We start from the raw sequence: 27,685 nt of genomic DNA on the forward strand, positions 1-27,685 counted from the left end.
GTATGATGACATAAATACACACGATACAACTGTCTCAATAACCCTCACTTCTCTCCCCCCCCTCTCCTCCCCCCCCCCCCCCCCCCCCCCCCCAAACACACACACATCTTCTTCAGCCCAGGGTAGCAGAGAGTCCATGACATATATATCAGAACTAATCAGTAGATCTTAGATTTTGTCGGGAAAATATCATACTTCTCACTCACACATTCACTCTAGTAATACTGATACTTGCTCTTCAGATCAGTCATCATGTCAAGCCAAACAAACCCAAGCACCCCGAGCACAACACAAAAAGCAAGAGACTTTTTGGCAGAGCCGATGGGTGACAAAGCAGTGACAGACTTGCCTGGAATCGGTGATAAAAGCGGAGGAAAGCTTGCGGATGCAGGAATAGATTCGGTAAGGTTGCAGAAGAGAGAGAGAGAGAGAAGGAAGTTATTTATTTAAGTCTGACTTTCTTTACAAATATATCATGCAGATTACATTCTTCGTGGTACTGAACAGATTAAACATGCAGTGATGTCTTTTTATATCAGTTGTTTTACGGATGTTTGTCGGTGGTCGTAATAAAAAAATATTATTATTATTATTATGATTATGATTATTATTATTACTGCATCAAAATTATTTTAGTTCTATTATAGAGGTATTTCTTAACATGTTCTAAGCGGAAAAAATGATTGCTGTTTGCTGCTTAGTTTACGAGAAAATACACACGGTAATCCTAATCTCCGCAATCAATGCCTAGCACAACAGGAAATACAATTTAAATAGTAAATAATCATGTCTAGTGATGTTTTATCGCAAATTTCACATTTTCATTTACCAGATTTGTTATTTCCTGTTTGTCGCTGTTTTAACTGCGAATGAAATTCGAAAAATCTTTTATTTTTCTTCAAAATGTTGCATCCCTTATATCTCCATCTAGGCTTTTCGTCCCACTCGTGCCTCCTTCTCGAAGCCTGTACATATTTAGAAACAACCCACTCACTGCTCAGGTTATGAATAAAACTGGTACATAGCTACTAGTCTATCTCGCAGTCCCTGAACCATATTATTTTCCCTTCCGCCAAGCCCTTTCTGTAATGCAAAAGCCCCAAATGAAGCAAGTCTAGATTTTGGCAAAGTTCACAGACTAAGCGTTCGTCTAACATAGGACCACAGCCTCTCGCAAAGAATGTACGCGTTATGTGGGCCGTGGAGGGATATTTTATCGGGACGGGCATAAAAACAATGTGTGATATAGTTTATTGCTAAATAGAGTTTTCAGATTCAGTTAAATAAACTGACCCCCTAAAACCCGACTTTCTTGATTTTACGGTCGGCAGATTAATTAATAAAAAAAAAAAAAATCTGCCTAAGTAGATACACTATACATAAACCACCTGGGGGTTATGAGAGACAATTAAAATCAATTTAAACAGTTTGGTATAAACATAATTAAAATGCAGACAATACAAAACAATATAAGGGCAGTGATCCAGAAACAACCCACATGATCTTCTACGCCACATGCACACACAAACGTACACATAACCACACAAACCTAGATAACAACTAGATATGTGTATATGTATGAACATTTTCCACTGGGATATTATTAATTAATAGTACATCCTGACAGTTTGGCTTTGTTCCACCAAATATGAGAACTTAAAGTTTTTTCCATATTTATCTTGACACAATTTTTTCCGAAAACAGTTAATGAGGCTTGTAGATCCTTTTTGCTGTTGGCTAATAATACGATGTCGTCGGCATATAAATGTACGGAAGGTCGTGAAGAGGTATCAGTAAATTGTTGAAGAGATTCGTCGTTGAACTGCAGACCTGTACAATCATGATTCTGTAGATATTGCTCGAGGTCGTTAAAGTACAGTGCATATAAAACGGGGGATAAGTTTTCACCGTGATGTAAATCCATACAACGAAGGAAGTATTGGGCAGTAATTATGTCGTGTTGTTTGGTATGGTATTTAGGCACTTTCATATATTCATTAATGATATTCTCTTTTCTACTGGCTTTGTTGTTCTTCAAATTCCTAACAGCTTTAATAACGTATTCCGTTGTGATTGGTTCGTTAAGCAGAGGGTCATTATTAGGGGTTGACTATTGGTTTGGAAATCACTATTGCGATAACTATTGATATTGAAAGAAACTATTGTGATAACTATTGATATTGCAAGCAACTACTGCGATAAATATCGATAGAGTTTCAGTGTATCATTTTAGATGGATTTTAGAGTTGAATTAAACCTTGAACTGAAGTTTCCTTTTAATGCGATCACCATAACAACAAATAAAAAAATAAGTTTGAGATATGACTGATTTGTTATTTCTTTACCCTAATAATTTACGAAAAAGAAACTTCCACATTACCTTGTGTAAATTACTACCACTCATGATCAAAAGAAAAACAAATTTGAACAGCATTGCATCTATTTTATTGGAACTGTAAAACTATGGTAAATACAATCGAAACTATCGATATTCCAACTGAAATCGATACTATTGATCGATACAACTGATCTAACAATCGATAAATTGACTTTAAGTGCTTACCAACAGCAGTATATCGATATTTCGATTTATTGTGACACACCTAGTCATTATGTATAATGTTCATGTCTGATAGAGAGTTGTAATATCAGTCCCGTATTTGTTACATTGGTAATTTATTGCTGTAAATTAGAATACATACTACTAGCAAGTCGTTCCTTGTCACTTTATTGCGCCTTTGTTGATTTCCGCAAAGCTTTTGATTACGTTGATAGAAAAAAAACTGCTGTTCCTATTGATCACTAAAGGACTAAACTGTCCATAGTTCTTAAGAATATGTATTCCTCAGTCAAAGCATGTATTAAAACTGACTCGGGTACAACTCCTTGTTTTACTACTTCCAGTGGTGTTCGTCAAGGTTGCATCTTAAGCCCAGTCTTATTCATCTTTTTCATAAACGAACTTGTTTCTGAAATTTACAAAGAATGTCATCATGGTGTGTTTGTGACACAATATATTATAGATATTATGTTATTGCTGTTCGCGGATGATGTTGCTCTGGTGTCCTACTATGTGGTAGGCTTGCAGAAACAGCTTTTGTATTGCAGTCCTTTGTATTAAGTGGGGTTTAGAAGTAAAGCTTGAGAAAAGCATTGTTATTGTTTTTAGAAATGGTGGAATTGTATCGAAGCATGAACAATTGGATATATGGTGATAAACATTTAAAAATTGCAAGTTATTATACGTATTTGGGACTATTAATGTCCTCAAGATTAAATTGGTCCAAGGCTGTAAGACCTTAGCGCTACTGGCATCTAAGGCAATCTTTCCTGTTTATAAATTATTCAAGGATAACAAATATATCTCATTCTCCACAGCAAATTCGATATTTGATGGTAACATTCTACCAATTTTGTTGTAGGGCTCGGAAACATGGGGCATTAAATATTTATATGGGGTCATTTGTAGTCTGCTGAAAGGATATGGTTTTTTTCTCAGACAATGAGGGAACAGTAAGTATTATCAACAAAAGGTAGATAAATAGTCAGTTTATCATGAGGCTAATGATACCTGTGTATTAATACTTGGTTGGGCGGGGGATATTGAAACGGGCTCCGTCCGACCGTATGTCCGTCCGTCACGTTCGTTTCCGGAGCATAACTCCGAAACCGTTCAATATCTTTTCATGAAACTTTGCAGGTCTGTCAGGTACATGCTGAACTGGTGCCTTTTGCTATTTAGAAATTTTAGAATATTTTATTTTTTACGTTTCCATGGCAGCAAGATGGACTTATGTTCTGTGAGGGAAGGGTTTGTTTCCGGAGCATAACTCATAAACCGTTCAATATCTTTTCATGAAACTTTGCAGGTCTGTCAGGTACATGCTGAACTGGTGCCTTTCGCTATTTAGAAATTTTAATTTTTTACGTTTCCATGGCAACAAGATTGACATAGATTCTGTTATGGTAGGGTTCGTTTCCGGAGCATAACTCATAAACCATTCAATATTTTTTCATGAAACTTTGCAGGTTTGTCAGGTACATGCTGAACAGGTGCCTTTTGCTATTTAGAAATTTTAGAAAATTTTATTTTTTATGTTTCCATGGTGATTTTTCCCCCTGTGACATTAACTGTATCGTGTATGCGTGTCTGTCTAGGTGACACGATTAATGTTTTGAACATTGTGTACATTGATCTCCAAACAGTGTTTCAATTATGGTTTCTGTGTCCTATTTTGAAACAATCGCATTGTATTACATTTTGAAAGTCAGTGTCAAGTTTCGTTTTTTGAAGAGTATATTTTACTAGCGATACACATCTTAAGAAGCCCCTGCTTTATGAATAGACCATGTTTCCAGGAAGTATCCCTCTTCAGACATCACATTAAATAACAATTCTAGGTATGGGACAAGTGAATCAGTCGCATGTATAAATAATTCAGAAATGGTGTCATCTATTCCCGGAGATTTGTTGCATTTTAAATGGTGGATGCTATTTGATATTACGTGTTTTGTTATAGGCATATTGAGAATATCCTCTGTAATATCTTTAGTGACATCACCATTGGTACAATCATCTTGTAAATGCTTGTCGAAAGAGGCGACTAACGGGATCGGGTGGTCAGGCTCACTGACTTGGTTGATACACAATATCCCAGTTGCGTGGATCGATGTCAATCACTGGACTGTCTGGTCCAGACCCGATTATTTACAGACCGCCGTTATATAGCTGGAATATTGCTGAGTGTGGCGTTAAACAACAAACAAACCAACAAACAAACACATTTGGTCCTGGTTACTTATATGTGTATGGTGACAGAAAAAGTAGGTAAACTATTTTAGTAATCTAATATGTCTCCACACAGCACTACATGTGTTTTCCATTGCATATACCTATTCCTCAAATTGTCAATGAAACTATGAAAGCCTCTATATAGTGTTTGGGACACTGGGCTATAGGAGCTTAATGCCAAGTGTAAAGGACGAGATATGTATTAGCAAAACAAACGATACAAGATGTAAAATCTGCCTCCTTTTACGTCATTTTTGATAGCACTATCTTGCAGATGTCTCGAAACTAGGTCAGACTGGTTTTCAGGGTGTCACATACCAACATTACATGAAACAGCGGTCAGACATAGATGTTGATATAATATATATACATTATCAATGCAAGAGAATAACCGTCCTGGACATTCTGCCCCAAAAGGTTCCATTTGGCGTAAAGGGCAAAATACTATGCACTCTCAAATTTCCTACTAAGGAGGCAGGTCTTCATCATACACCTTATACATATAGACAGGTCTTCACCTGATACATCTAGACAGGTCTTCACCTTATACACCTAGGTAGGTCTTCACCTGATACATCTAGGTAGGTCTTCACCTGATACATCTATATCAGTATCTGTTTGACACCCGAGGCCCAGTTATTTTTACCTCTGCTATCGTAAAGAATCATCATGTTATAGCATTTCTTTGGGAATCTGGTACTTGGCATTTTAAGCAATTTTATCCAATATTTTATTACTTTTATGTTTCTAATTATATACATTGGGTATCTCCCACATTCCCCGTAAACTGTAACATTTTGAGTGTTGGAATTAACTCCTAAGAATCTTTTACACGCAAAAAGATGTACCTTCTCTATTGTAAACTAATGTCCAAAAGAAACGATACCACACATTTTTCTACATATTTTATTATGAAGAGTTAATTTTCGTCTGAAAAGGTACTTTTGCGTATCCTACGTTCCAAACCAAACGTATTCGGTCGATAAAACCGGGAACATTTGATCAATTGAGAAAAAAGCGTGCAATTTGCCCAAATGACGTTCCGTCCCGTAACGCGAAAAGCACGTGCATGTCTTCTGTATAAAACTGCTGATCCTACACGTTCGGATCACAGCAACAAAAAGCACACAAAGAAATGCCACGTTTGACAGCGACGGGGAGAGAGAGAGCCGTAGGAATGCTCGAACAGGGAGCTACGCACCGCGACGTCACCAGAAGGATAGGATGCGCGCGCATAACCGTCACCAGGTTAATGCAGCGGTTGCGTCAAACAGGTCGGACAGCAGACAGGCCAAGAACCGGGGGACCACGGGTGACCACGCCTATTGAAGACCGCCACATCCGGGTACTTCACCTTCGGAACCGCTTCGTAACGGCGACGTTAACGGCACGGACGGCACTGGGACACGTGATAAGTCGACAAACCGTGTACAGGAGACTGCGGCCACATGGTATCCGAGCACGTTGCCCCTACCGCGGAGCGTTCCTGACACCTCAACACCGACTCAACAGACGGATATGGGCCAGGCGACTTCGACGGTGGCTACGGTGGAACTGGGCACGTGTCATGTTTTGGGCAGATTTTGCATCTTCAGGAACGACGGCCGGCAGCATGTGTACCGAAGAGAAGGTGAACGTTTGGCACCGAACTGCATCCATCAAGTCAGGCCATATGGAGGCGGAGGTTTAATGGTTTGGGGTGGAATCTGCGGTGACGTCAAAACGAGACTCGTCGTTATTCGAGGAAACCTGAATGCGAAGTGTTTTCGTGATAACATCTTACAACCAGTTGTGGTGCCATTCATCCAACAAAAGCCTAATGGTATCATTTTCCAGCACGATAATGCGAGGCCTCACACGGCAAGTCTGACCCCGAACTTCCTAGCAAACGCCAACATTCACGTTTTACCATGGCCGGCATGTTCACCGAACATGAACCCAATGGAACACATTTGGGACATTCTCGGCCGCAAAGTCAGGAATTGCCCTGTGCCTCCAGTTAACCTCCAGGAATTGGAACAATGCCTCCTCCATGAATGGCAACCCATCCCCCCCAACGTCATCAGACGTCTGACGTCATCAGCCCGTAGACGTGTACTAGCGTCTATTGACGCTCACGGTGGACATACCCGGTACTAACGTGACTTTGAGACGTGTGTTGTGACATTTTCCACATTTGACTCATCAACTGTGTTCAAATGAAATTTTCATTTTGGACCCCCCGCGTCTTTACATGTCTGTCCTCATGATTGTAAAGGATTTATTACAATTAATTTTTGTATACATACTGTGAAAACATTACTCACAAGTCATATACCAATTTGAAATGTCTGTATCGTTTAGTTTTTTTGTAATGTCCTTTCAAACACGTGGTATCGTTTCTTTTGGACATTAGTTTATCATAATTTTCTAGACCCCATACTGCAGCACTATAGAGTAGAATAGGACTGGGTTTAGTCTCGAAAATCGAATATTTTTAAAGCCCGGCTTTGTTGCAATGCAGTGACCAAGCTAGTCGATTTGTAAAATGTACCCCCAAATATTTGTAACTTCTTACAACCTCAAGTTTATCACCTTTATATAATCATTTTTCTCGTTTTGATCATTTCCCTCCATTTTTGAAAACTATAACCTTTGTCTAATCGATATTGAGCTTCAATTTTTATTTGTTACAATAGTACTCAAGTTCATTTATTTACTTTTGAAGTCCAGGTACTGTGCTCGAGAACATAACGATATCATCAGCAAAAAGGAGTAGAAAAAGTTGAATAGTTTCCGGATGGAGTCGGATGTCCTCGTTACAATTTTCAGATATTTGTATCGAAAGTTCAACAGAAGTGGACTTAGAATACATCCTTGTCTAACCCCAATATTACAATAGAAGGAATCAGATAAGGTGTTATTGTTTCGAACACAAACCTTCACATTGTGATATATGCAACAAAGTAATTTACCAATTTTAGTACTGATACCTTGAGATTTGCAAAGGGACCACAACATGTTTGTGTTAACTGAGTCAAACGCTTTAGCAAAATGAACAAATATAGCATACATTTTTTCTCCCTTTCGTGATAAATATCTCTGTACAAATCTCTGCAATACAAATACATTATCAATTGTAGAGTATCCATGCCTGAAACCGGCTTGTGCTTCATCTATCTTATTAAAGGAATCGGTCCAAAATACTAAACGTTTGTGTATATTACTGGTAAAAATCTTACTGAAAACACTCAAAAGAGTTATACCCCTATAGTTGTTGGTGACATTAGTTGATCCCTGTTTGTGCAAAGGAATTACAATCCCCAAAGTCCACTGTTCTGGAAAATAAGTCTTTTCAAGCATAACGTTCAAAAGGATTTCAAGGAGGAGAATTTCGGACGAATATTAAAAAAATTCAGGAATCAAATTATCTTCACCAGCTGCTTTATTACGTTTTAAGCTTGCAATGCTTTCTGAAATTTCATTTCTTGTTACAGGGAATCAAGAATATCTGAAGTTAACTGACAAAAAGAGTTATCAAATGCATTCGATTCGTCGATATCAAAACATCTTTCCTCGTTCTCTGTAGAAGTTGAAAACAGATCCTTGAAATAGTTAAACCAATCATCAATTGGAATATAGTTTAGTAAAATAGTTAAATTCATCATACACCGTATACATCTAGACAGGTCGTCATCTTATACATCTAGACAGGTCTTAAATTCATCATACACCTTAAACATCTAGACACGTCTTTGTCATACACCTTATACATCTAGAAAGGTCTTTGTCATACACCTTATTTATCCAGACAGGTCTTTATCATACACCTTATACATCTAGACACGTCTTCGTCATACACCTTATACATCTAGACAGGTCTTTGTCATACACGGGGCGGTCGGGTAGCCTAGTGGTTAAAGCGTTCGATCGTCACGCTGAAGACCAGGGTTCGAATCCCGACATGGGTACAATGAGTGAAGCCCATTTCTGGTGTCCCCCGCCGTGATATTGCAGGAATATTGCTAAAAGCGGCGTAAAACCAAACTCACTCACTCACTCACTTTGTCATACACCTTATTTATCCAGACAGGTCTTTATCATACACTTTATACATATAGACAAGTCTTCACCTTATATACTGAACAACAAAAGTTCCTGTGACATTGAATAAGATTTAATGCAAAGTTATGTTTTTTGCCAAATCTGAAACAATTTCGGTTTGCAACAGATAAAAGACTCCTGTAAGTGTTCAAATGGTTTAATTTGCCATACTGACTTCAGAAAATGCGTGATTTCATAAAAAAAAAACCATGAACGTGCCAAAATGTAAATTATCAAATCAATAGCGTGTGTGTCCACCTCTGGTTGCGATGCAAGCAACACATCTTTATCTCATGGAATGGACCAGGCGTCGCACAAAGTCCTGTGGGATATCTGTCCCTATCTGCTGGAGCATGTTTCGAAGTTCCTGGAGTATCTGTGGAACACGTTGACGTCGAAGGCGCCGATCCATCTCATCCCACATGTGCTCGATTGATGAGAGATCAGGGAGCGAACCGGCCAGGGGATGACATTCACGTTGTTTTGTTGAAGGAAATCTTGAACAAGTCGAGCAATATGAGGCCGGGCGTTGTCATACTGAAAGGTAATGCCTGGGCCATGACGACGCAAAAACAACAGGGCCGATGATCTTGCCGCGGTAGGCTGTCCATTGAGATTTCCCTCTACCACTATCAAAAGGGTCCACTGTCTTGCTGTAATCCCATCCCATACCATAACGCTGCCGACCCGAACCGATCCTCTTCCATGACACAATGATTGACGTAACGTTCACCTCGACGTCGGTACACTCGAATCCGTATATCGCTGTGACTGAGGTGAAAACAAGACATGTCAGTGAATAGAACTTGTCCTCACTGCATGGCCGTCCAGCGTAGTCAAAATGGAACGTCTGGCGGGTCTTCTGGCGACAATCCCTGCACATCTGAGGCGACGACGTATGGCTTGAGAAGATATTCGTCGAAGGCCAGGGATGCTTCTTGTAGTCACTGTTACTGGCTCGATCGATTTCGTAGGTGTGATGTTCGAATCCAGTTGTCTTGTCGATTATTGGTTACGCGTGGCCTGCCACTCCGTGGATGGTCTCTGCATTTGTCTGTTGCCAACGTTGCCATTTACACCAAATGGTGTTTCTGTGGACGTTAAATTGTCTTGCAACATCAGGTTGACACGATCCTGCTTCAAGCATACAAATGGCTCGCAGACGCTCATTTTCGGACAGTCGTGGCATTTTGTAATGTTGAATAATTGCGTAGTTTTGTTGTTTTTCTGAGTGGTTGTTCTCAGCACCATGGTAAATAATGCATGTGGAATCCCGTTAACGCGCATGTTTTTATACCCATTCATGGGTAGTGTAATACATGGGGCTTGCATAAAAGTCAACTTTTGCATGGAATGCACGCTTTTCTGTAGCAGTTGCGTTTTTGTGACTTGATTCAATACATGTACTACAATATTGAAAACCAAACTTTACTTTTTGAAAAATACACTAAAATATTTGTGTCGCAGGAACTTTTGTTGAGTATACATCTAGACAGATCGTCACCTCATACATCTAGACAAGTGTTAAATTCATCATACACCTTATACATCTAGACAGCTCTTCGTCATACACCTTATACATCGAGACAGGTCTTCGTCATACACCTTATACATCTAAACAGGTCTTCATCATACACCTTATACATCTAGACAGGTCTTCATCATACACCTTATACATCTAGACAGGTCTTCTTCATACACCTTGCAAAAGCAATTTAGAAAAATTGGACACTGTACACCATCAAGGCCTAACACTCTGTCTTGGAGCTTTTAGGACCTCTCCTGTGGACAGTTTGTATGTGGAGGCCGATGAACCTTCACTCGAACTGCGCCGCATTAAACTTTCACTGCAATATATCACTAAATTGCACTCAAATAAATCTAATCCAGCATACAATTGTGTGTTCCACCCTCAATATGAAAACCTGTTTCAAAATCTCTCAAACCTGGTTCCACCACTTGGAATCAGAATTCAAACATACATCACTACAGCTAAATTGGATTTAAATATTATTTCACCTCACCGTCTTCTGTCTTCTCCTCCCTGGCAGATGGTGAAGCCAGAAGTAGACCTCACTCTAACCAATCTAAAAAAGTCGGATACCAATCCTTTGGTATATCAACAATCATATAACCAATTACGCTCCAAATATAATTCTCACAGGTCCATTTTTACAGACGGGTCCAAGGATGGTGGCAAAGTTGCAAGTGCCACCGTCATTGGATCCAGAACTGTCTCCTCAAGAATACCAGATACTAGTTCAATTTTTACTGCTGAGGCCAAAGCTATCTTTACAGCTTTGACCTATATCAAACATCAAAACCAATCCAAAAATTTCATCATTTTCTCCGATTCATTATCATGCCTTCAGGCACTTAAAAGTATCTCCTCAAATCATCCTATAATCCTTGACATTTTAGAACTCTATAATGATCTTTCTACTGGCCAATGTGACATCGTCTTTTGCTGGTTACCAAGTCATGTAGGCATAACAGGTAACTCAAAAGCCGATACTGCAGCTAAAGCAGCTCTTGAAAAACCGTTGTCTCCACTCTTTATTCCGTACAGTGATTTCAAACCAACCATCAAATCTTATACTCGGGATCTCATGCAAAAGAGGTGGGACACCCAAGTAGGAAGCAATAAACTACACGAATTGAAACCAACAATCGGTCATAACTACTTGGGTTGTCAGTCAAGACATGACGAGGTCGTTTTACGACGGTGTCGTATTGGCCACAGTCGGTTTACACACGAATATCTGCTGAAGACAGATGAGGACGAACCTTCTAAGTGTATCCCTTGCGATGAAAGGTTCACCGTCAAGCAATCGCAAGGGATTCACATTATCAAAGTGTAAATCTAAAAGATCTCTTTTCCCGTGTCAACGGGCATCTCATCATAAATTACTTGAAAGAAATTGGTCTGTATAATAAATTTTAAATATGTATGTGAATAATTAAATGCTTGTTTTTAAATTTGGTGTGATACTATTAGCAACTGACATTATTAAAGGCTCTGTCCATTAATTGTCATCAATTGTTTTTAAATATGACATTGCATAAATAACTAAATTGTGTATATATTAGCTTGGTCTCGTCACTATATGGCTGAAATAATGCCGATGCGACGTTAAATTTTAACTCACTCACTCACTCATACACCTTATACATCTGGACAGGTCTTCATCATACACCTTATACATCTAGACAGGTCTTCGTCATCAACCTTATACATCTGGACAGGTCTTCGTCAATCGTCATACACCTTATACATCTGGACAGGTCTTCATCATACACCTTATACATCTAGACAGGTCTTCATCATACACCTTATACATCTAGACAGGTCTTCATCATACACCTTATACATCGAGACAGGTCTTCATCATACACCTTATACATCTAGACAGGTTTTCATCATACACCTTATACATCTAGACAGGTTTTCATCATACACCTTATACATCTAGACAGGTCTTCATCATACACCTTATACATCGAGACAGGTCTTCATCATACACCTTATACATCGAGACAGGTTTTCATCATACACCTTATACATCTAGACAGGTCTTCATCATACACCTTATACATCTAGACAGGTCTTCATCACACACCTTATACATCTGGACAGGTCTTCATCATACACCTTATACATCTAGACAGGTCTTTTCGTCATACACCTTATACATCTAGACAGGTCTTTATCATACACCTTATACATCTGGACAGGTCTTCATCATACACCTTATACATCTAGACAGGTCTTCATCATACACCTTATACATCTGGACAGGTCTTCGTCATACACCTTATACATCTAGACAGGTCTTTTTCATACACCTTATACATCTGGACAGGTCTTCATCACACACCTTATACATCTAGACAGGTCTTCATCATACACCTTATACATCTAGACAGGTCTTCGTCATCAACCTTATACATCTGGACAGGTCTTCGTCAATCGTCATACACCTTATACATCTGGACAGGTCTTCATCATACACCTTATACATCTAGACAGGTCTTCATCATACACCTTATACATCTAGACAGGTCTTCATCATACACCTTATACATCGAGACAGGTCTTCATCATACACCTTAGACATCTAGACAGGTTTTCATCATACACCTTATACATCTAGACAGGTTTTCATCATACACCTTATACATCTAGACAGGTCTTCATCATACACCTTATACATCTAGACAGGTCTTCATCATACACCTTATACATCGAGACAGGTCTTCATCACATACCTTATACATCTGGACAGGTCTTCATCATACACCTTATACATCTAGACAGGTCTTTTCGTCATACACCTTATACATCTAGACAGGTCTTTATCATACACCTTATACATCTGGACAGGTCTTCATCATACACCTTATACATCTAGACAGGTCTTCATCATACACCTTATACATCTGGACAGGTCTTCGTCATACACCTTATACATCTAGACAGGTCTTTTTCATACACCTTATACATCTGGACAGGTCTTCATCACACACCTTATACATCTAGACAGGTCTTCATCATACACCTTATACATCTAGACAGGTTTTCATCATACACCTTATACATCTAGACAGGTTTTCATCATACACCTTATACATCTAGACAGGTCTTCATCATACACCTTATACATCTAGACAGGTCTTCATCATACACCTTATACATCGAGACAGGTTTTCATCATACACCTTATACATCTAGACAGGTCTTCATCATACACCTTATACATCTAGACAGGTCTTCATCACACACCTTATACATCTGGACAGGTCTTCATCATACACCTTATACATCTAGACAGGTCTTCGTCATACACCTTATACATCTAGACAGGTCTTTATCATACACCTTATACACCTGGACAGGTCTTCATCATACACCTTATACATCTAGACAGGTCTTTATCATACACCTTATACATCTGGACAGGTCTTCATCATACACCTTATAGATCTGGACAGGTCTTCGTCATACACCTTATACATCTAGACAGGTCTTCGTCATACACCTTATACATCTAGACAGGTCTTCGTCATACACCTTATACATCTAGACAGGTCTTCATCATACACCTTATACATCTAGACAGGTCTTCATCATACACCTTATACATCTTGACAAGTCTTAAATTCATCATACACCTTATTCATCTGGACAGGTTTTCATCATACACCTTATACATCTAGACAGGTCTTCATCATACACCTTATACATCTGGACAGGTCTTCATCATACACCTTATACATCTAGACAGGTCTTCATCATACACCTTATACATCTGGACAGGTCTTCATCATACACCTTATACATCTAGACAGGTCTTCATCATACACCTTATACATCTAGACAAGTCTTAAATTCATCATAACCTTATACATCTGGACAGGTCTTCGTCATACACCTTATATATCTGGACAGGTCTTCGTCATACACCTTATACTTCTAGACAGGTCTTCGTCATACACCTTATACATCTAGACAGGTCTTCATCATACACCTTATACATCGAGACAGGTCTTCATCATACACCTTATACATCTTTTCATTCTTCGTCATACACCTTATACATCTGAACAGGTCTTCGTCATACACCTTATACATCTAGACAGGTCTTCATCATACACCTTATACATCTAGACAGGTCTTCGTCATACACCTTATACATCTAGACAGGTCTTCGTCATACACCTTATACATCTAGACAGATCTTAAATTCATCATACACCTTATACATCTAGACAGGTCTTCACCTTATGCATATAGGCAGGTCTTCATCATACAGGTTAAACAACTGGACACGTTGTAGACCTCCTTAGTATAGACAGGTCTAATTTTCTAAAAAATATCCGAAACTCATTGTGGTGATTATTTCTGAGTGCATGTTTGTCTTGTTTATTTAGTCAAATGAATACCTTGGGACACTGCATTGCACGTTTTAATTGTTACATATTGCTCACAACGATGTGTCAATTGTTTTATTCATTACAGGCGTCGAAGGTGTATGGTGAATATCTTGTTGCTGGGGGAAATCAGGACACGTTCGTGGAAACTTTGAAGGACAAAAGTGACATCCGTGACCGGGAGGCTAACACGTGCTTCAAAGCTCTGGATGAATATCATAAGAACTTTTCCTGAGCTGTAGCTGATCTACTTCTTCTCATGCGCTTGGCCTGGTCCATTGCATGAAAAACAATTTCTCGTAATATCCACAGCGAGAATGTTCACATTTTAGCCATGCTTATTCATATCAATACAATCTGTCAGAAAACGGAATAAAATTGCTGGGCACTAAAAGTAAAGCAACTTCTTTATTCATATGGTTTTGATCATGTTTGTAATAGTCAAGGAGTAAAGCATATTGGTTTTATTGATAACTTTAAAACAAGATGTATTGATATAGATAACCAACAATGGTCTAGCAGTTTAAGAACTTACTAAAAACTTTCTTTTTATTCTTGTATTAAGCAATATAATGTATTTAAAAATTATCTAGATTGTATTCCAGTAAGTGCCTTTCGTACTGCTTTGAGTAAATTTAGATGTTCTGGTCATACTTTGCTAATTGAAAATGGAAGGAAGTACAATTTACCTAGAGCTAAGAGACTATGTCCATTTTGTGTAAGACCTGAAGTGGAATCTGAATATCATTTTTGTTTACAATGTCCTTACTATGACAGTTTGAGACGTAAGGTTCTACCTTATTATTTTTACACAAATGTAACTTTTGATAAATTTGTAACACTCTGTACATCTAAAACCCCATGCACAATTAATGCTTTAGCTAAAATTATATTTCTTGCTTTTAAAAAGCGTAATAACTTTCTCATTGGCGCTGAAATTGTCTGATATCATGTGTTGTATAATTGGCCAGTGGCCCCTTTACTGAAATAAAGCTCTCTCTCTCAGAATGTAATCTGCATGATATATTTGTAAAGAAAGTGAGACTTAAATAAACAACTCTAACTCTCTCTCTCTCTCTCTCTCTCTCTCTCTCTCACTCTCTCTCTCTCGCTCTCACACACACACACGTGCATACACGTCGCTATATAAGTGCCATAATCTTGGACGCGACGTTAAACCCAATTTCACCTCACCACCTCTCTCTTTCTATCATAAAAAATGGCACTTCCACCTTTTTCAGTTTGTAAACGACACGTGAAGATCCGGGGTAGAATAGGTCTTCGGCAACCCATGCTTGCCGTAAAAGGTGACTATGCTTGTCGTAAGATGCGATTAACGGGATCGGGTGGTCAGGCTCGCTGACTTGGTTGAGGCATGTCATCGTATCCCAATTGCGAGGATCGATGCTCAAAGTCAATCACTGGATTGTCTGGTCCAGACTCGATTATTTACAGACCACCATCATATAGCTTTGTACAGTTTGTAAACAGTAACAACCAGTGTCGAACTAACCAGCTTTAGTGGCCGAGAGAAGTGGTGTCATGTGATTGTGACGTCATGTAACCCATGATGTCACTATGGTCGGGAAGGAAATCATCGCCGAAATTAACACGCTTTAAAACAATGCCTACCATAATCTCTTGCACTCAAGCTTAAATGAAAATCAATTAATGCACAAGAAGATTAAAGATGAATCAAGATACATTAAAAAGGTGCAGATCGTTTAAAGTGTGTAACCCCTAAATCGTGCTCCTCCCCAATTGCCCCTCCTCAATCTCCCTTGAGCCCTCCCCTATTGCACCTAAGCTCCAACCATCTCACCACAGCCCCTCCCCTCCCATTGCACCGAGTCCCTCTCCCATTGCACCCAACCCTCTCTCCTCTTAGCACCACAAACCCAACCCATTTCACAACATCCCCTCCCCATCTCACTCGAGCACCTCCCCATTCTGGACAAAGACCCATTGCACCTGGGCCCCCTGTCACTACAGCCCCTCCCTATCTTACAACAGCATCTCCCCATCCCACCTCCCAATCTCACCACAAACCCTCCCCATCTCACCACTAACCCTCCCCATCTCACCACAAACACTTCCCATAACACCACAAACCCTCCCCATCTCACCACAGACCCTCCCCATCTCACCACAGACCTTTCCATCTCACCACAAACCCCCCCATCTCACCACAGTCCCTCCCCATCTCACCACAGATCCTCCCATCTCAGCTCAGTCCCTTCCCATCTCACCACAGTCCCTCCCATATCACCACAACCCCTCCCCATCTCACCACAATCCCTCCCATCTCACCACAATCCCTCCCCATCTAACCATTGACCTTCCCATCTCACCACAGTCCCTCCTCATCTCACCACAACCCTTCCCATCTCACCACAATCCCTCCCCATCTCACCATTACCCTTCCCATCTCACTACAGACCCTCCCCATCTCACCACAGACCCTTCCCATCTCACCACAACCCTTCCCATCTTACTACAACCCTTCTCCTTCTCACAACAAACCCTTCAGCCTCACCACAGCCCTCCCATCTCACCACAGTCCCTCCCATCTCACCACAATCCCTCTCCTTCTCACAACAAACCCTTCAGCCTCACCACAGCCCCTCTCCATCACACCACAGTCCCTCACATCTTACCACAGTCCCTCACATCTCACCACACTCCACCCCACCTCAATACAGTCCATCCCACCTCACCACTGTTCCTCCCATCTCACCACAGTCCCTCACATCTCACCACAGACCCTCCCCATCTCACCACAGACACTTCCCATCTCACCACAACCCTTCCCATCTTACTACAACCCTTCTCCTTCTCACAACAAACCCTTCAGCCTCACCACAGCCCTCCCATTATCACCACAGTCCCTCCCATCTCACCACAATCCCTCTCCTTCTCACAACAAACCCTTCAGCCTCACCACAGCCCCTCTCCATCTCACCACAGTCCCTCACATCTCACCACAGTCCCTCACATCTCACCACACTCCACCCCACCTCAATACAGTCCATCCCACCTCACCACTGTTCCTCCCATCTCACCACAGTCCCTCACATCTCACCACAACCCCTCCCCCAGCTAACCATAGACCCTCCCATCTCACCACAGTCCCTCACCATTTCACCACAACCCTTCCCATCTCACCACAGTCCCTCCCACCTCACCACTACCCTTCCCATCTCACCACAGACCCTCCCATCTCACCATAACCCTTCCCATCTCACCTCAGACCCTCTCCATCTCATCACAGTCCCTCCCATCTCACCACAGCCCTCCCATCTCACCACAGTCCCTCCTATCTCACCACAGTCAATCCCACCTCACCACAGTCCATCCAATCTCACCACAGACCCTCCCCATCTCACCACAGACACTTCCCATCTCACCACAACCCTTCCCATCTTACTACAACCCTTCTCCTTCTCACAACAAACCCTTCAGCCTCACCACAGCCCTCCCATTATCACCACAGTCCCTCCCATCTCACCACAATCCCTCTCCTTCTCACAACAAACCCTTCAGCCTCACCACAGCCCCTCTCCATCTCACCACAGTCCCTCACATCTCACCACAGTCCCTCACATCTCACCACACTCCACCCCACCTCAATACAGTCCATCCCACCTCACCACTGTTCCTCCCATCTCACCACAGTCCCTCACATCTCACCACAACCCCTCCCCCAGCTAACCATAGACCCTCCCATCTCACCACAGTCCCTCACCATTTCACCACAACCCTTCCCATCTCACCACAGTCCCTCCCACCTCACCACTACCCTTCCCATCTCACCACAGACCCTCCCATCTCACCACAACCCTTCCCATCTCACCTCAGACCCTCTCCATCTCATCACAGTCCCTCCCATCTCACCACAGCCCTCCCATCTCACCACAGTCCCTCCTATCTCACCACAGTCAATCCCACCTCACCACAGTCCATCCAATCTCACCACAGACCCTCCCCATCTCACCTCACACCCGCATGCCGTCCTGACCGTGGAAAGCTCTCTACGATACAAGGAAGTAAGATAGCGGTATTCTACCAGAATGAAAAAAGTATATCATGGGACGTAGAAAACGGTAAAGCAGTAAGAGTAGTTTTAGGGTGTGTTGAGTCGCGTTGTTTACCTCGTATCATAAATACCCAGCAGGCAAGCGGTGAATAAAATGTTTTGAAGGAGGTCTGTAAATGTCGTACTGTCAATGTAAAGCTCTCTACAATACAAGACCGTAAGACAAATGTATTTAGACACTCAAGCAAAAAAAGAATCAAATGTCCCGTCTATGTAAAGCTCTCTACAATACAAGACTGTAAGGCAGTGGTATTCTACCAAACAATATCTATAAAAAAAACATCGCGTCGTGCTGCTTAGGTAAAGCTCTCTACAGTACTCGACTGCACGAAGGCGATATTCTACAAATAATGGCTGAACCACCCCAACATACCCCACGAGGTAAACAACGGGAACACTTTCAAAACATTACATATCACATTTCAAAATATTTATTGACAAGTCGTCCTCTTACGTATACATCGTGAATAAACAATGCATTATTGAACATTAATACAGTCTCTATACTAAGAGCACGCAACACTATATCAACCACAAGAAACCCTGGGGTACTATTTATCACACAGTTGTGTAAATTCTTCCCGCCCTCGTGTCAACATCATAGTCGAAACTACCAGGACAGGTAATTTTCAGGAAAGCACGAGGGCGCAAACCTGTTGTGTTCAAAGTTAATGTCATCTTCAGCACTCCACTTCCACAATCTCAGACCGCACCAAGCACACACAACCTTGTCCGAATGTCCGGTATAATAAAATCCTTTCCTGGCCAGATGTGTACCCTTCTGAACAAGTTGCTTAGTTGTCCCAGTTTATTCCTTTCTCCAACCATCTGCGACTTACAGGTATCTATATTGGGTAGGACTCTAAAATATGCGACTCTCAGGCGTAGAATGGTTTTCACAGACCACCTTTCAGCGAGGGCGTGTTCTTAGAGGGGCGGGCCTAACTTCCCCGCATCGGTGAGCGGGGAAAGGATGATAGCAAAAGGCGAGATTTAATGTTAAATAGGTGTGTGATTGCGCGTAATAATAGTCCTAAACTCAATTCAATATCAAGCACTCAAGATAACCACATGCACTCAGCATGACACGCCGCGCATATCGCTACAGGCACTAACAGGCGAAATACCCCTGGATCTACGCCCAGAACATCTAACAATAAATTACTGGGCCTCAACCCAACAAAACCAACAAATCCAACAGATCCTTCAAAGTAAGATAAGCCCCAAACTCCAAGCTCTAGCTCGCAAAAACCCTCAATAAACACCAATCTTTCAACGGTTAATAAATTACCAAAATAAAAACAGCACCAAATAACATCTTCACACCCAAACTCCAAACCCCCAAATCGACATATCTCTCTCCACCAGACTAAATAAAGAAACTGATCCAAATACAGCTAAATCCACCGCACTAGCATACATTCACGAAAAATGGCCAAATTGGTGTCACATTTACACAGACGGGTCCTTTGACCCAGGCTCAAAACGCACAGGATTTGGCATCCATATCAACAAACCCCAAAAAGAAACACAATCCTATAGGATCCCAAATAATCAATCAATTTTCACAGCCGAATTAATGGTGATAGTAACAGCTCTGCACAGCGATCAAATAAATAGACACAAAAAAAACTATTTTTTATGACTCATTAAGTGGCCCAAGGCCATAAAAAACAAAAACACAAAAAAGCTTACAAAACTAATACAACAGATAATTAAAAGCGCCAACAATCTACGTAAACTAGGTAAAGACATAGAAATAGTTTGGATCCCTGCCCACGTTGGAGCGTTTGCCAACGAACACGCAGACAAAGCAGCCAAATCAGCACTAAAATTAGAAGAAGTAAATTAAAAATATCACAAAGGAGAAAATCTTCCAAAAGTGGCAAAATAACTATCAGAAATCTGATTGCAAACTAAAACACCTGCTATAAAAGCCACTCTAAAAAACAAAAATCCATCATAAAACCAAAAAGATTGACAGTTATAACTCAACTACAAACAGGCCACACTAAGTTAAACTCCCACCTACACCAAATTAAAAAAAACACCAAAACGATAAATGCCTCCACTGCAACTTAAAAGAAACGCCTGAACACGTAATACTATATTGCACACATTACCAGCAACACAGAACAACACTCCAATCCACACTAAATTGCAACAATCAAATGACACTAGCAACAGTACTAAACCCCCTACATGACTTACAAACCTTTAAAGCACTAGGCATATATCTAAATCAAAACAGGCCTACTTGGCCGCATTTAAAAATAAAAGTACAACAAACAAGCTGCCAATAAACCCTAAAATTAGAGTGTGAGATTTTATACGCGAAGCATTAAACGCGGGTGTGGGGTTCATCGAATCGGTAAAATCTTGGTCTCTACCGATATACAGACTCTTACACGCATTTTAGAATTTTTCCAGTAAGCGTTTCACGCTATTGTCATACCACATCAAAACCATGGAACGGCAGCTACTGAAATGGAGGCAATGATGACCACAAGTTATCGACACTAGTCGTTGTACTCGCACTGTATTATAGGAATATTTTTAAAAAAACATATTTTGTCGAGAAAGCGTGAAATTCAAATCGCGACCCCTACGACCCTCGTACATTCTATGAGTAGTATGCTTCTACCCTTTCCTTTCAAAATGAATTATCACCACCGACTGACCACTAGTGAATGACACGAGCCACCCACTATAAACTGTTATAAGAATAGTTAGAGAACGTATCTCGCAATGGGTTACACCCTCCCTGGACTTTAAAAACTCTCAAAGTTGACACTGCTTTAACATCAGAAGTCACTAAAAACGAAAGGCCAACCCTACTACGATGAGTAGCTATCATTAAAGTTCAAACTACCTGGGACAGCTGGCCCCATATATACACTGATGGGTCCAAGAATCCTATCAACAACAGTGCTGGTTACGGGATCCATATCCACAACAGGTGGCGCTGTGTTGTATCCCCTCTCACATAGATATTCACGGAAGTGAAAAAGCAGACTCACTGGTGAAGCTAGCTCTAGACAAAGTGGATATACAGCCTAATCCCTCTAGTAAACTAGAGATAAAAAACAAAATCAAAGCCCCTATAGCAGAAAGATGGCAATCCCAATTGGACGCAAGTAAGATCGGCAGATGGCTATACAAAATTCAACCCAATTAAGGTCCAACAAAAGCCAAACTCATACTCAAATGAAAGGAAAATTTAAATTGCCATCTCACGCCTCAGACTCGGTCACAAAAAGCTCTATGACAAGGTTTGTTCATCTTGCAAGCAGGCTGAAACCATTGCTCACGTGTTACTGAAATATCAAGGCCATGCCCCTGGCCGGGCTAGGTTAAAACAAGAATTGCATCTGTCATAGATCTCCTAAATCCAAGAGATGCAATAGTGAAGGCCAAACTAACTCTATTTCTGAGAGATGGACAGCTACTCGAACGTATATAAACAGAGCAGCCAAGATAAAAATGAAATCATATCAATATAAGAAAATAGAAATCATATCAATACAAAAACAGAAATTATGTGAATACCAAACTCACAATAGATATGTGTACCCTACTCACGCACAGGAGTCCCAAATAGGGACAGGTCAGCCAAAATTGCTTTGGCAGAAGGCGATCTCTTAAACACTTAATGCAACAACAACAACATATCTCGTCAAATGTTAAAGCATTCTTATCTCTCACGTGTACTACATCGTTCAATATGTCCTTTTGACAAGTATTAGAGTGAACAGCGGTGACAGAGTGTGACCGACTAACCGATCGTCTATAATGTCCGAATAGATGTACATATTGTAGAAGAGCTGCTCCTTTGAAAATTTTGAACACATATCGTCCACGGCGCTCGTTCTGGGTTCTGACGGAATTCTTTCGTACGTCAACGCATTCGTCTACTGTCTCGAGCACGAATGTAGCGAAGCCGAGCATCCTGCATCCGCACATTTACGGTACTGTTCGTTCATACTTTAATGCACTATGACAAGGTTTGTTCATCTATAGCGAGCTATCATGCTTTTAAAACGGTCCTCCATACTTTTGGAACGGTACGTCATACTTTTAGAAAAGTCTGTCATACTTTTAGAAAAGTCTGTCACACTTTTGGAACGGTCTGTCATACTTTTGGCTGGGTTATACATTCTACCATCTTTTGTAATGGTAAAATGCGTTGTAAAGACACATGACCAATGGCATACTTTTGGCACGATCTCTCATGCTTTTAGAACGGTCTGTCACACTTTTAGTACGTTCGTTATACTTTTGGAAGGGTCAGCCAAACTTTTAGAATGGTCCTTCATTCTTTTGTTAGACTTTTGCACGATTTTGGTGTGGTCTTGTACAATTAAGATGACTTCATCTTTATAATAAGACCATTCTCATGGAGAGAACAGTTGCGTCAAGACCCCACGGCTGGTAAGAAGTTGTAGTGTTTGTCGTCTGTTAACAAATAATAGCTTATCGGAGAGTAACACCGCACAATTTTAGTAGTAGTAGTACCGATCTGTCACATTTCTTACCCTCATTAACCCTAGTGGGGTGCGACCTGTTTTAGATAGGTGTGTCTCCTAAACTGGCTTCCATACACTGTTTCACTACAGTTGTGTCCGACACAATAGACGAAAGCGCTGACATTGGAAAGAAATCGTAGTGGTCGTCGACTGTTCCTGTTAACAAACAATAGGGTATGGGAGAATAACCCATTGCATTATGAGTGAGTATGGTTTTATGCTGCTTTTAGCAATATTCCAGGGAACACCAGAAATGGGCTTCACACATTGTACCCATGTCGGGAATCGAACCCGGGTCTTCAGCATGATGAGCGAACGCTTTAACCACAAGGCTACCCGACTGCCCCGTTGCATTATGAGGAATAATACCGACCTTACAGATTCGCCAGGAGATACGTTCTGTAACTATTTTTATAACAGTCGAAAGCGGGTGGCTCATGTCATTCGCTAGTGGTCAGTCTGTGGTGATACTTCATTTTGAAAGGGAAGGGTAGAAGCATACTACTCGTGGAAATAATGTACGAGGGTAGGGGTCGCACACCAGTGTATGTCGGGAGGTATTACAGTCACGGGGATGTTGATCTGAGGAATGTTCTAGGCGCTTTAGGTAAAATAGCTATGCCCTCGCACACACACTGCTGACTCTGGTACCTGTAAGAACGAAAATACTGAACAATGTAGTAAGAGAATCCAAAACAATTCCTGTCTTTAAAATTTGACGAGATACGTTCTGTAACTATTCTTGTAACAGACGACCACGGTCGGCCCATGTCATTCGCTAGCCGACTGTCGCTGGTGATACTTCAATTTAAAAGGGAAGGGTGGAAGCGTATAATACTCGTGGAAATAATCTCAAGGGTCGTAGGGGTCGCATACAGGTGTATGTCGGAAGGCTTTAGGGTCAGGGGGGTGCTAGTCTGGGGAATATTCTAGTCGCTATAGGTAAAATAGCGATACCCTTGCTCAAGTCTACAGGAAACATATAACCAAGGGAAGGTACCAGGGCTGTTGCGGGTGTGATCGGCGATGTCACGACCGGCAGTTCAAATACCACGGAAAGTAAAACGTCATTTCTGTCGAGCAGTATAGACAGAAAAACTAGAACAGGCATTGAGACACCCATAAAAAATATACGCAGAGAAGAAGAGGAGGCTAGGTAGAAATTCCACGCACACCTTGGCTCTAGAAGACTTTATGGATGGTATTACGCTTTTTGTGTTAGATTTCACCCACGATTTAGGCACTGCATGACATGTCACACGTGTACCCTAAGAGCCCACACCCCGAGCTCTGACTCTCGTGTGTTATAGAGAGTTGGACTGTGTAATAGAATTTGACCACTTAGAAATGCTGCTATACACTAATAACGATGAAAACCCTGCTACCTGGCCTTCTAAAATGTTGTTTGGGCGAGATTTGCGTGGTTTGGGCAAAACGATCCTTTTCTGAAAAATACCTATGGTGGTCTTAGTAGTAGAGACACTTTGGAAGAGGTGTATGGTCATACAGTAGACCGCATTACGTGTAGAGGGGTGAACGGGTTGAAATATCCTTTTCTGTTTATTTGCAACACTGACAAGAAAAGTGAGCCGGGCAGTCATTGGTTTGGGCTAACGGTAGAGGCGCCAGGTAAATTGCACATACACGACTCGTATGGTATCGATTACATGGGAATTTGGCCCGAATTTCACGATTTTGCGTCAAAATATGGTTTTGTGAAATATTCCTATAATACAGTGCGAGTACAAGGTCTAGCGTCGATAACTTGTGGTCATCATTGCCTCCATTTCGGTAGCTGCCGTTCTCGCGGCATTCCTAATGACGAGATAGTGAAACATTATAATAAAAATGGTATGGTTAAAAATGATTCCATGGTTTTGATGTGGTATGACAATAGCATGAAACGCTTACTGGAAAAATTCTATTACGCCTGTAAGAGTCTGTATACCGGTAGAGACCGAGATTTTACAGATTCGATAAACCCCGGGACCGCATTTAATGCTTCAGGGATAAAATCTCACACTCTATTGTTAGAAAATCTACACCTTTTCAAAGTCAGTAACACGTTACCGGAGAGGGTACACGAGCGTGTAGAAAAGTTGATTGTTAACATTAATATTACACGAAAATTGCGTCAGATGTGAAGAGAAATATACGGGTTGTAGAATTAAGAATGTTGAAGAGTTGAGAGACTTAGCGTTTGAGCTAGGTGTCTGCGGTCGAGGAGAGTGTTGCATTGTTGCACGGTTTCTGTTATGATAAATGACTAAAAGGAGTTTGTGTGTTTTTATAGTTTTATGATTTTAGGGTTTATTGGCAGCTTGTTTGTTGTACATTTATTTTTAAATGCGGCCAAGTAGGCCTGTTTCGATTGGATATATGCCTAGTGTTTTAAAGGTTTGTAAGTCATTTCGGGGGTTTAGTACTGTTGCTAGTGTCATTTGATTATTGCAATTTAGTGTGGATAGGAGTGTTGTTCTGTATTGCTGGTAATGTGTGCAATGTAGTATTGCCTGTTCAGGCGCTTCTTTTAAGTTGCAGTGGGGGCATTTACCGTTTTGGTGGTTTTTTTTAATTTGGTGTAGGTGGGAGTTTAACTTAGTGTGGCCTGTTTGAAGTTTAGTTATTAATCTGTCAATCTTATTGGTTTTATGACGGATTTTTTTTTGAGTGGCTTTTGTAGCAGGTGTTTTAGTTTGCAATCAGATTTCTGATAGTTATTTTGCCACTTTTGGAGGATTTTCTCCTTCGTGATACTTTTAATTTCTTTCTTTTTTATATTGGTAGGTTGATGCTTACTTCTAATTTGAGTGCTGATTGGCTGCTTGGTCTGCGTGTTCGTAGCCAAACACTCCAACATGGGCAGGGATCCAAACTATTTCTATGTCTTTACCTAGTTTACGTAGATTGTTGGCGCTTTAAATTATCTGTTGTATTAGTTTTGGGCGTTTTTTGTGTTTTTGTTTTTTATGGCCCGGAGCCCACTTAACGAGTCTGAAAGGATTAGGGTTTTTTGGTGTCTAATTATTTGATCGCTGTGCAGGGCTGTTACTATCCCCATTAATTCGGCTGTGAAAATTGATTGATTATTTGGGAGCCTATGGATTTTGTTTCTTTTTGGGGTTGGTTGATATGGATGTCGAATCCTGTGCGTTTTGTGCCCGGGTCAAAGGACCCGTCCGTGTAAATGGTACACCAATTTGGCCATTTTTCGTGAATGTATGCTAGTGTGATGGATTGAGCGGTATTTGGATCAGTTTCTTTATTTAGTCTGGTGGAGAGAGGTATGTCAATTTTGGGGGGTTGGAGTTTGGGTGTGAAAGTGTTATTTGGTGCTGTGTTTAACTGTTAATTATTTAGGTTGTGTGTATTTAGGTAATTTATTATGCGTTGAGAGATTGGTGTTAATTGAGGGTTTTTGTGAGCTAGAGTTTGGAATCTGGGGCTTATGTTAGTTTGAAGGATCTGTTGGATTTGTTGGTTTTGTTGGGTGGAGGCCCAGTAATTTATTGTTAGATGTTCTCGCCATAGATCCAGGGGTATTTCTCCTGTTAGTGCCTGTAGCGATATGCGCGGCGTGCTATGATGAATGCGTGTGATTATCTTGAGTGCTTGATATTGAATTGAGTTTAGGACTATTATTACGCACAACCACACACCTATTTAGCGTTAAATGTTCGCCTTTTGCTCTCATCCTTTCCCCGCTCACTGATGCGGGGAAGTTGGGCCCCGCCCCTCTAAGAACACGCCCTCGCTTAAAGGTGGTCTGTGAAAACCATTCTACGCCTGAGAATCAGAGAGAACGGTCGCATATTTTAGAGTCTCCGCTACGATGTCCTACCCAATATACGATACCTGTAAGTCGCAGATGGTTGGAGAAAGGAATAAACTGGGACAACTAAGCAACTTGTTCAGAAGGGTACACATCTGGCAAGGAGAGGATTTTATTATACCGGACATTCGGACAAGGTTGTGTGTGCTTGGTGCGGTCTGAGATTGTGGAAGTGGAGTGCTGAAGATGACATTAACTTTGAACACAACAGGTTTGCGCCCTCGTGCTTTCCTGAAAATTACCTGTCCTAGTAGTTTCGACTATGATGTTGACAGGAGGGCGGGAAGTTTTTACACTACTGTGTGATAAATAGTACCCCAGGGTTTCTTGTGGTTGATATAGTGTTGCGTGCTCTTAGTATAGATATAATTGTTCAATAATGTATTGTTTATTCACGATGTATATGTAAGAGGACGACTTGTGAA

At 40.9% G+C, this 27,685-nt stretch overlaps 2 protein-coding genes across 2 annotated transcripts; both read left to right on the top strand.

Annotated features, from left to right (window-relative positions):
- The first annotated feature begins 221 nt into the window (after positions 1-221).
- Positions 222-15,814, top strand: LOC124131907 (barrier-to-autointegration factor 1-like). The gene is made up of 2 exons (XM_048403549.1): positions 222-402; positions 14,895-15,814. Exons 1-2 carry the CDS (start codon positions 253-255, stop codon positions 15,039-15,041), a joined length of 297 nt encoding a protein of 98 aa, XP_048259506.1. The 5' UTR covers positions 222-252; the 3' UTR covers positions 15,042-15,814.
- Positions 15,815-16,496: 682 nt separating this feature from the next.
- Positions 16,497-18,861, top strand: LOC125384311 (proline-rich protein 36-like). The gene is made up of 3 exons (XM_048403240.1): positions 16,497-16,519; positions 17,163-17,975; positions 18,057-18,861. Exons 1-3 carry the CDS (start codon positions 16,497-16,499, stop codon positions 18,859-18,861), a joined length of 1,641 nt encoding a protein of 546 aa, XP_048259197.1.
- The last annotated feature ends 8,824 nt before the right edge of the window (positions 18,862-27,685 follow it).

This window comes from Haliotis rufescens, unplaced genomic scaffold (assembly GCF_023055435.1).
Source record: "Haliotis rufescens isolate VD_foot unplaced genomic scaffold, xgHalRufe1.0.p SCAF_3, whole genome shotgun sequence".
NCBI classification, from domain to species: Eukaryota; Metazoa; Mollusca; class Gastropoda; order Lepetellida; family Haliotidae; genus Haliotis; species Haliotis rufescens.